Raw genomic sequence first — 11,870 nt, forward strand, 5'->3', positions numbered from 1 at the left:
AGAGGAAGGACACGGAGACACTAACAAGGAACACAACTTATTTTTTATTTTTTCTTTTATTATTCTTATTAATTTTTCATAATTATATTTTTTATTATTATATTTTCCATCTCAATTTTTTTAAATAAAAAAATAAGAATAAATTGTTCTAGTTTATCACTAAATAGAATACAAGAACACAAAATTTTGTGTCTCTCTCCTTTGTGTCTTATTCTCAGTGTCTTGTCTTGTCCTCTTCTAAAAAACAAACGCAACCTAAAAAAACATATTTTCAAAACATATGATTGATGATGAGATTAAATAGTAAAAACAGAAAATATTTAAACTAACAACAAAAACAAAAGCCAATAATGATGCACTTATATATGTTAAGAAATAACATACATTTTTTTTACCAACGAAGTTAGATCGAATGATAATCAACTCGAAATCGCTTAAGCAGATCTCGAATTCAAGCTAAGTTTAATGTATACGCAGCTAATCCCACTGAAAGACTCACCCACCACAATTAAGTATTCGACCCGTCGGGTCGAAGATCCGGATATCGATAACAAAAAATAAACATATCTTTAAGAAAAGATAAAGAGTAATTTCGTTGCAAATTGTAAAGTGGTAGTTAGGTAGGTAAAGACTATGAATGTTGTAAATTTGTTTTTGTACCGAAATTATAATCATCCTAGGGTTCTGGGAAAGCCACCAATGCATGCATGATCACATTCTTCGTAATCCTGTGCACGTGTGACCTCGATTCAGATCTATAGATAATATAAAGTCAAAACTAAACCCCTAAGTTAGGTACGGATTTGTGATTAGTAGTTAGTCTTAGACTTAACTTTAGGATACATAAGGTTTTGATTGCCTCATTAAAAAAACAAAAAAAAAGAAGGCAAATTATATATGTAAAGAAAATTAAAAAATATCTTTAAAAAAAATATTTTTAACATCTTTATCTAAGTGACTCCCTATATTATAAACGTTTGAAAAGTGTACTGTAATTCAATTGAGTACTTAATTTTAAAAAATTTAGACGGCTAATCTTATTGAACATATTACACGAAAAAATTCAAAAAAATCTTAGAGATTACACCGCTATTAAAATTGAAAAAGTTTAGAGGGTTAGCAACTTTTATGTTTTTTGGTCAGTACTTAACCATCAAAATAAAAGTGATTGATCTCTCACCATTAAATGTAATCTCACACCATTAAAAACATTAGTAATAACCAATTGATGATTACAAAACACCAAAATTATTGCCCCCTAACATTCCTCGTTAAAATTTACTCATTTCTTTTAATAATAAGTACATAGAAGTATAGATTTATAATGGGGCCAGCTACACATACAAGTAAAAAAGCCGTACAAGTTTTACAAGTTATCAGCTCAAACTTCATTAACACGCGCATTAACTCATTTTGAATGGAGCGTAACTACACGCGTCCCACTCAAACGGTTCCTCTTCGTCTTCTTCTTCTTCTTCTCTTCTTCTTCTTCTTCGTCTTCGTCTTCTTCTTCTTCCTCTTCCTCTTCCTCTTCCTCTTCCTCTTCGTTTTTTTTTTCGATTTTCATGGTTTCTGAAATTCTTCTTCTTCTTCTTGCTGCACGTTCTTCTTCTTCTTACTCTTCTTCTTCTCCTTTTCTTTCGTTTCTGCACGTTCTTCTTCCTCGTTTTCCTTTTCTTCTTCTTCTTCTTCTTTTTCTTCATTTACGTCTTTTCTCTCTGTTTTCTCTTTTTTTCGATTTTTCATGGTAAAATCGTTTTTGAAGAAGAAGAAGCAGCAGAAGATGAGGAGGAGAAAGAGAAAGAGTTCTGAATTTTCTTAAATCCTTTGGGTGTATTTTCTTAAATCCTTTGGGTGTATTCCTATAATCGTTTGGGTGAATTCTTGTAACCGTTTGAGTGTATTTTTTGTAATCCTTTGCGTGTATTTCTGTAATCATTTGGGTATATTTGAGTGATATCTAACTGATATCTATGGGTGTATCTGACTCATATCTATGGGTGTATCTTACTGATATCTATGGGTGTATTTTTCATTTCAGAAAAAATGGCAAGTATTACAGAAATACACCCAAACGATTACATAAAATACACCCAAGAGATTACAGAAATACACCCAAACGGTTACAGGAATTCACCCAAACGATTATAGAAATACACCCAAAAGATTACAGAAAATACACCCAAAGGATTTAAGAAATACACCCAAAATCATGTATAATTCAGAACTCTTTCTCTTTCTCCTCCTCATCTTCTGCTACTTCTTCTTCTTCAAAAACGATTTCAGAGCTTGATGTCAAAAAATAATAGAAATCGAGAATAACGAAAAAAGAAGAAGAAGAAGAAGAAGAAGAAGGTGCAGCAAGAAGAAGAAAAAGAAAGAAGAAGAACGTGCAGAAGAAGAAGAAGAAAAAGAAAAGAAGGTGCAATGAAGAAGAAGAAGAAGAAAAGAAGAAGAAGAAGAAGAAGAGGAAGAGGAAGAGGAAGAAGAAGAGGAAGAGGAAGAAGAACGTGCAGCAAGAAGAAGAAGAAGGTGCAATGAAAACGTGCCGTAACAGTATGTGGAGGAACTAACGTCAACGACGAAGAACAAACCAGTGAGAAAGGGGGAGAAAAGAACGATCAAAAAAGAAGGAGAAGAAGAAGAAGGAATGTAGCGCGTGTAAGGAATGTAGCACTTGCAGCAAATTTTGGGGATTAGAGTTTAATTGACTTGTAATACTTACAAGCCCTAATCGCTTGTACGTAGAGTTTTTCTCATTTATAATAGGTCCAAATAATATGTATAGATTACATTTCTTTATTTTTGGCATTATGTATAGAAGATTACATTGTTATTGTAATGGAGTATAATCCTAAAATCAATATGTAATTATTTTGACATAAAATTAATAATTAAAAATTATTAAATAATATATATAACCAAATATGTCCAATTATATAATAATTTTTAACCATCAAATTTATCAAAGAAATTTGCATGGGAGTTTTAGCCTTGCCAACGGATTGTACTTAGCTTGAAGAGTCTCTTAACCGTTTAAGTTCATCAATGAGAGACGTCAGATTCTTATGTGACGATCCACCTTCCTCAACAGCTGCTCTAGCCTTCTTCCCAAGCTCTCTTGCACGTTGTCTGATTTTCTCCGCTTCATCACCACCATCCATCAGCTTCCTCACAGCTTTCTCTATGCTCTCTCTTCCCACCACCTTCTTCTTCACCACAAAACCAATAAAATTCCACTCCTCTGCACCAACCTCCACCCCAATCCCATGCACCTCACTTATAAGCTTCTCATTATAAAACTGTTCATCATGCACCGGCCACATAATCATCGGAACCCCAGCGCTCACTGCCTCCACGGTGGAGTTCCACCCACAATGCGTAAGAAACGCTCCCACTGAGAGGTGGCCTAGTATCAAAACCTGCGGGGCCCACCCTCTTATAATCATCCCTTTGGTCATGTTCCTCTTCTCAAAACCCTTCGGCATCCACTTGGCCTTCTCCTCCTCGCTCTCATTCTCCTTCCCTTTCTTCTCCGGCACCACCCAGACGAAATCGCAACCCGACGCTTCCACCGCGCACGCTATCTCGTATAGCTGCTTATCCGAGAACTGGTTAATACTCCCGAAGCATATGTAGAGTACCGAGTTCGCTCGCTTCGAGTTGAGCCAACTCAGGCACTTATGCGCGCTCACCACGCTCTCTTGACCCCTCTCCGTTTTCTCTTCGGCGGTTCTGCAGATCAGAGACACAGGGCCAACATGCCACGCCTTGTGCCCCGTGGTTTTCTCGTAGTGTTGGATATACTCTTCTCCATCTAGTTCGGCGAAGTTGTTGACGATGATGCCATGGCTTTTGAGCTCCATCTCGAGCAGTGGCTTTGTTGAATCAATCAACACTGTCGGTGGTGTTGCGTTGAGAGTGATACGGTGTGGCAGGTCACGAACGACATTGGGATCGGAATTGGAATAGGATTCGATAGGGTTAGCGTAGATGGAGTGCATGGCGCATACGGCGAAGAGGGAGAAGCCGTTGAAGACAAGCCTCGGGATACGAAGCTTGGTTGCCACGTCATGCACCCATGGGAAGAAGAAATCTGCCACAATGCAATCGGGTGGGTTTCGCTCCAAGAAGCGCTCCATTGGTCCGCGGAGCAGCATGGCGGCTTCGTGGACCTTGACGGAGTCCTCAACATTGTTGACGGCGGCGAGGTTTTCGACGCCATCAGGGAGTCCGAGCTGGCGGGAAGGGAAGTGGACGGTGTGGAGGCGGAGGCGGTGGGAGATGAATTTATGGAGGGTATGGGCGTTGGAAGGGGTGGTGAGGATGGTCACGTGATGTCCACGTGAGGAGAAGAGCCTTGCTATGTCGCAGAGAGGGATCATGTGGCCCGGTGATGGGTACGGAATGAAGTGAAGCCTCAACGAACCTTCATCAAGATCAAAGGCACCCATATCATCAGAGGTGAAACACACACAACGCAAGCAATGGATTATTCAATGTTCAAGACTAATTTCTTGTATTTATAGTTGAAATGAGTATTATTTTAATATCTTAGTACAAGTTGTTCCTACGGGAAGTTAATTAAACTTCTAAACTTTAATTAGTAGCTTGTAGTGTATGTCGCATCCCAATTAAGTTTCACTTGGCCATATATAATCATCAAAACAAACTTTTAAGATATTATTGATCTTCATTTCCTATTCTGTCTTGAACTTGCAAAGTTTCAATTAGAGTGCCGGGCACAGATATTTCTACTTTTGTATTACAAGACAAACATATATGGCTCTTGATCGGTTTTAAATGATCAGAAATGAAGATTTGGATATTTATGTCGTGCTGATGATTTTGATGCTGCCCTAAGCCTTCAGTATAGTAAATAACAAATTTTTTTTTGGTTGTACATGGGGCCTAAGCCCAGACAAAAAGAAAAACTATTAGCTACTATTCACATGAGATCTATCTATTCTCTTAGCCTCATCACTCAGGATGGTCCGTAGTTTTTCTGGTGGTGCATCAAAGAATTGGAACCCTTCTTTTCTATTCATTCCATATTTTGCTAACCTGCCGCCTTATTTGCTTCTCTGTATATGTGCTTGAACTAAATTTTCCAAGGTCTTTTCTTTCATTCTCTGATTTCTTTCAGCAATGGATTAAGACATTGACTTTTCTCATCGTCCATGTTTATAGAATCGATACCGTCTTTGAAATTCAGCTTAATTACCATTTTTCTCATGCCTAATTTCCAAGCGACGCTCAACCCATGTATAACTCTCCAGAGTTCTGCTTGCAACGAACTGCATTTTCCCAAATTGGCGGTGTATCCACTTATCCATTCTCCATTGTGAGTCTGAATAAGTCAACCACACGTCGCTATTCTCGCCCCAACTAACACTGCACCATCTGTGCTAAGTTTAACCCACCCTTTGTTTGGGGTTTCCAATTGGAATTCATTTTGGTATTAGATGGATTGTGTGTTCCCTCCTCCTCCTTATCAAGGGCTTTCCTGTAATCAGCAGCAGCTCGGTAAATTATCTCAACTGCATTATTGGGATCTGAAAAAGAGGAGAATGAATCTCCTGATTCCTCCATTTCCATAATTTCCAACACGTTATAAGAAAAATATCAATCCATTGTTGTGAATTTTTGGCCCTTAAATCATTCTCCAAATTGAGAACTAACCACTCTTTGAATGGTAGATTAAAGAAAATGGGGGTTGCAATTGGGGACAGGACTTGGATCCAAATTCTAGCTACTTTTGGACAGTCTCTGAACACATGAATCATTGTTTCCATCTTGTCTGAGCATGAGTTCTGCAGTGAGTATGCACTCATGTGCAACTAACCAGGCGAAGGATTTAATTCTTTCAGGACCTCTCCATCCCCATATAATTTTTCATAGGATCCCGCTAGGGAGACAATGGACTATTTGTACAATGTGTATAATGGGCTATTGAGTTACAAAATGAACATCCTCATACTATTTAGAATAATCATTCGAGTACTAGCAATAATAAACATCTTCCCAAAAGTTGATTTTGGGGTTCACCAAGGATCGAACTCTTGACCTTTTAGATCTAACGTTCTAATACCATGTCATGATACCACTCATCCCAAAAGCTTTAGCTGATGGAAAAATGTAACACTAATGATTATATCTCTAATACTCCCTAAACCTCTATTGTACACATTGTATAAATATTTCATTGGCTCCTCATACTTTCCCTTTTTCATATTCTTTTTTTATCGCTTCGTTGCTTAGTTAGCACTTTGTATGCCGAGGCCACAGAGAAGATTCCATTTGCAGTATGGCTCCAAAAAATAGTATCCTCCCACGAACATCAGTTAAGGGGGTTGATTTGTAAGTATTATACCATGTATCTGTTCAGGCGTAGGTCACTTATAAGATCTTTATTCCAATTACTCCAATTATCAACAGCTTTTTCCAGAGGCATATTTTCTTCTGCTTCTGTCATCTCTCTTCGATCTAGCTTGTACAACACTTCTCCTCCTTTGAGCCATTTATCTTTAAAGAACGATATTTGTCGTCCATTTTTTTACCACCCATGAGAATTCTCCCCTTTTGGCCTTCCACAGCTTCGAGATATCCTTCCAAAACAAGGAATCTGTACTTCTGCTCACAAATTTATTAGGCCCATGTTAGTTCCTTCCGTATTTGTGGTTTAGTAATTTAACCCATAAAGCATCTAGTTCATTGATTATCCTCCAAATTATTTTCATTTGAAAACCATTGTTAACCTTCTCAAGATGTTTTAATTCATAACCGCCTTGGAGTTTGGAAAGACACAGGGTGTTCCACCCTACATGATGCATCTTTCTTGTACCTTGTGTTTCTCCCCAAATAAAAGTTCTTTGTAATTTTTCAATTTCTCTACATATTTTCTTGGGCAGAAAGCAGTGCTGCATGTCATAATTTGCAATTGGGACTATCACTGACTTTGCCAAGGTCACCCTCCCTGCTAGGGAGAGACATTTTGCTTTCCATCCCTTCAACTTGTTCTTCACATTTTCTATTATAATCTTAAACCTCTCTTTGCCTACCCGATTATTAGTGATCATCGCACCTAAGTACTTGCCAAGGCTTGGTTGCTCCCTATAATTTTGCACCGATCCTTTATTACTTTTCTCACTTCAGTTTTCATATTCGTTGAGAAAATTATGGTTGTTTTTGTTTCGCTCACTTTTAAGTCTGAAACCTGACAAAATTTATCCATCACTTTTTCACAATGTTGATTTGCTGTAAAGTTGCCTCCGCAAAGACCAAAAGGTCATCCACAAAGAGAAGGTGTGATATGATTGGTCCCTCCTTGCCAACCTTAAACCCCCTCCAGCCTTGCTCTTTAACATGATCCTCTATGAGTTGTGACAATTTGTACATGGCAATGACAAACATATAGGGAGAGATCGGATCGCCCTGTCTAATCCCTCTGGACGGGCTAAATTCTTCCGTTTTGTCTCCATTCCACAACACATTATATGATACAGTTGAAACACATTCCATAATTATGTGAACAAGAATTGGTGGTAGATTAAATTCAGTGAGGCATCTTCTCAAAATATTCCAATTAAGGCGATCATATGATTTCTCAAAATCAAATTTTATCGCTATAAAACCCTTCCTCCCTTTGAACTTTTTTATAGAGTGCATTATCTCCTTGGCAATAATTATGTTATCTTATATCTTTCTATTCGGGACAAAATTAGACTGGTAGGGAGCTATTCTTTCCTTAAGGGTGGGCTTGAGCCTCTCGACAATAATCTTAGATATACATTTATAACTAACATTACATAAGGCTATAGGTCGAAATTGAGTGATAAATTCCGGTACCTGGACCTTTGGTATAAGGGTTATGAGAGTTTTGTTGTGGCCTCTAATGATTTCTGGATTGTTCCAAACAAGCTTGATATTTTCAATGACATCCTTCTGAATAATGTTCTAATCTATTCTATTATATAAAAATCAAATTTCTACACTTAATGATGGAGCTGGCGTGGCATGCTTCTGAGAGTATTTCCTAATTTATTTCTTTTAACTCATTAAATACAAGTTATTACGATAAACTAACTATATCAATTAATTGATTTGATTAGATATTTAAATATCATTTAATTTATTATAATTTATATCAATTTAATTTGGTAGTATTTTTTAATTTATTTATTTTAATATTCTGTTAATATTTTTTAATTTATTTTTTTTAATTTATTAAACCAAATTTATTGTGTGTACTAATTAATTAATTTGATTAATTTATTAGTCATTAAAATAATAAATCTATGAATAAAATAGACAATTGAAATATTTTCAACTAAATCAAATCAAATCATATCATATATATTGAGCTAAATTCAAATAATGTGAATTAAGGACTAAATTAAAATGAGATAATTTCTTACTTATTCAAGTTGAGTGCAATAAATACAAATTAATTTTGTTAGATAATCGTAGTTGCCTGGTCTACTATATATAGATGGTCACACAAAATTATAAGAATAGTGATTTTTATCGCTCTTATTATTTCAACTCTTCTTTTCTTCTTTTTTTAATTTTTTTATATTTTTTTTTTTTTCTAAAATTTTTCAGACTTATTAACCTTTAAGTTGTCTATACATCACTTCTCAAAATATTATGATTTCACAAGATATAATATGTGGGGTGCGGTAAATCACCTTTATAAACCATTTGCATACTAATTTTACGTATATCTTCCAAATTAAAAAAGGCTACGTGCATGTCTCAATTTATATTTCTATGTAAATCAAATTTATGAAGTTCGAATTATGTGTTTTCGTAGTAAATCGAATCTATAAGGTTCGAATTACTTGGATGCTATCTATGCTACTAAATTAAACGAGGGAGATTCAATTTAAAATGAGCTGGATTGCTACTAAGTGAGTATAAATCGAACCTTATTGCTTCGATTTAGCATGGACTACATAAATCGAAATTTATAGATTCGATTTAGTAGGGGATGACATAATTCGAATTTTTTGAATTCAATTTACTTTTGAATCACAATGTCAAGTAATTCAAATCCTATAGATTCGATTTACTACTTATTACCCTAATTTGAATTCATTAAATTCGATTTTTATATAGAAATGTAAAAGGAGACAACTAGGTAACGTTTTTGAATTTAGAAGATTCAGGTAATTTTAGTGTGGCTTTAGTTTATCAACGTAAATTAACCTAATATGTGATATTAGTTATTGTTATATATATGAAAAACGTGACTTATTTATGCATTGTTTGGATTAAAATAATTTGTAGAGAAATAAAATGTTTCTCTTCAAAATTGCGAAGAAAACTAATGCAGAAGTGCAAACATGGGTAAAAATACAGAGTTACCATTTGAATTATAATTTATATATAATATATAAAAATATTAATATAATTTTACTCTATTATAATTTTTTCTCTTCTTACTTTTCCTTCCATCCAAGCAAAAGAAAATTTTCCCTCTATTTTCTTTCCATTCAATTTTGCTTTATCTAAACAACACACACAAAAAATATATACTTTTCTTTCCTATCATTTTCTTTCTTTCTATTTTCTTTTCTCTTATTTTCCATTTTATATCCAAACAATAGCTTAATATTTATCCATTTATCTTCTATTAATATTGTTATAACAAGGATACATGTGAATTTATAAAAATGATATAACCCAAACTCTGATTATCACAAAAACAGTCAAAATGGATATTTGCAGGGATCACTCGCATTTTAGGGCTAGATGGGGACTCGTGAAATCCTCATTCCTCACGACCTGTCACGCGAAAAAGGATAGGGACTAGGAGTGGCAAACGGGCCAAAATCCGTCGGGTTGGCCCGCATAACCCGCCAAAAAAGGCGGGTTGGGCTGAAATTTTGAGACCGCCAAACTTAAAAAGCCCGCCTATCCCGCACCGCTTAATCCATGGGTTTCGGCAGGGCGGAGGCGGGGTGGGACAGGCTTCCCCGCTGGACCAAGCTTTTATTTTATTAGGGCCATTTTTTTACAAATTTCTATTATGTTATTAATCTATGAGATGATAAATATGATAACTGAAGATGTTCTAAGTTATATTTTGGATTACATTTTATGTTTGATTAATTATAAACTTGAAGATGTTTAATTATATATTTTGGATAATATTTGTTTTGGTTTGAACAATGTTAGTTTTATTATTTTGTTTCAAAAGATTTTGTTTATAATTATGTTTATTACATATTTATAATTATTAAAATTTTAATGTGTGTGAATTTAAAAATTATAATTTTTTTATATTTTTAGGAATTATAAATTTATTGAAATTGTTGTGAAATTATATATATTATTTAATATTTAATGGTTTATAAAAAAAGGAGATCCCGCCAACCCGCGAGCCTACCATTAGGTGGAACGGGGGAGAAATTCAAGACCGCCTTACTAGGCGGGGCGGGGCGGACCAGCCCACTAGATGGCGGACTTTTGGCGAGACAAGACGGGTTTTCCCATTTGTCACCCATAATGAGGACATGAACATAAGTATCCGCTCCATGGAACCTATTAAATATACACAAATATAAAATTATTAATTTATCCTAATTACATGCATAAATCCATTTCTTAAATTTAGTAACCCAAATTTCTGCTTCCAATTCAATTTTTTTTCTTCCAAACTCATTCTCAGCCTCGATCCTCTCTCTCTAACTCACTTTCTCTGCCTCTCAAATCCGTCACTACGTGGCTCAGTATCGTTTCAAAACATTATGTTATGTTATTATGTTGGAACATGTTTTTATGTTTTCTCCTTTTAAAATGTTATTTTTCATAACGAATATGTTATAAATTGTGTTAAATTATATTAAATTGATTATTTTATGATTATTATATTTTATCTTTTTGTGTTAATTTTTTTCAAAATTTTTTAAAGAATATTCATAGATATTCTGCGTTCCCTAAGGGATAATTAAACAGAAACTTGCAATGACGAAAAAGGAACGCGAGCATTTTTTTTTTAAATAGGAATGAGGGATGGAAGGAAACTTCTCACTCTCCCTTTAGTACTCATTACCATATCTAACTAGCAATGGAGATTCAATTTGAGTCAATTTAGAGGGGACGCATGGACTTTATCTACATTGGGCCTTTAAGGTAATGAACTTAAGTTAGATTTGGGACCCTAACAATGGGTTTTAGTTGATCTTGCTTGCATTGAGATCTTACTATACCCAAATATACGCGTTTTATTTTATTATGGAGAGGGCCTTGGGGTAGGACCGGTATATGGATAATGTGTGTCCTTTACCATGGTGTGGGATCAGATGTGAACAAATTGCACGGTCCAAAATCTTCTTGACAAATCGGAGGGTGCGCATTGCTTCAACAGATCGGTGGGTCCGATCTCTTCCTCCCCCGCCACGTGTCGAATAGCCGTTGGTCCCCAGAACGGTGCCCCACTAACCCCAGCTTCCCTTCACTGCATGTATTCGAGCTATCCGAGTTGAGCTCATTCTTCCTCCCGGCAGCAACCTTTCTCCCATTCCCTTCCTCCTCCAGATCTTCTTCTTCTTCCTAAAGTGAGTAAAAAAAGTTATAATGTCAAAAAAACTAAAATCTAAAGATGTTGATCGTCCTGAGTTTCATATTATAAAATATCTCAGCCATCCCGATTATATAAGTTTGTTACTTAATTTATTTTTTAGTTTTTTAAAAAATATAAATAATATTATCAGAAATTTAATTATAGGTGTTGTTGTTAGTAGCTCAAGTTAAGAACATATTAATATTTGGTTTAATTACTCTATTGGTCCCTATAGTTTCACAAAATTTTCAATTAGGTCTCTATACTTTTTTTCCTTTTAATTGAGTCCTTGCACCAAATT

The 11,870-nt window shown here is 35.2% G+C and overlaps 1 protein-coding gene across 1 annotated transcript; it reads right to left on the bottom strand.

Moving 5' to 3' along the window:
* Positions 3,012–4,533, bottom strand: LOC107613863 (UDP-glucose flavonoid 3-O-glucosyltransferase 7-like). Its single transcript, XM_016316041.2, has one exon. The coding sequence runs from the start codon at positions 4,452–4,454 to the stop codon at positions 3,012–3,014; it is 1,443 nt and encodes a 480-aa protein (XP_016171527.1). The 5' UTR covers positions 4,455–4,533.

Source organism: Arachis ipaensis, chromosome B01 (genome assembly GCF_000816755.2).
Source record: "Arachis ipaensis cultivar K30076 chromosome B01, Araip1.1, whole genome shotgun sequence".
Taxonomy (NCBI): domain Eukaryota; kingdom Viridiplantae; phylum Streptophyta; class Magnoliopsida; order Fabales; family Fabaceae; genus Arachis; species Arachis ipaensis.

Bases quoted from the DNA above. Each gene is read 5' to 3' on its own strand.
- LOC107613863 (XM_016316041.2), bottom strand. From the start codon at position 4,454: ATGGGTGCCTTTGATCTTGATGAAGGTTCGTTGAGGCTTCACTTCATT.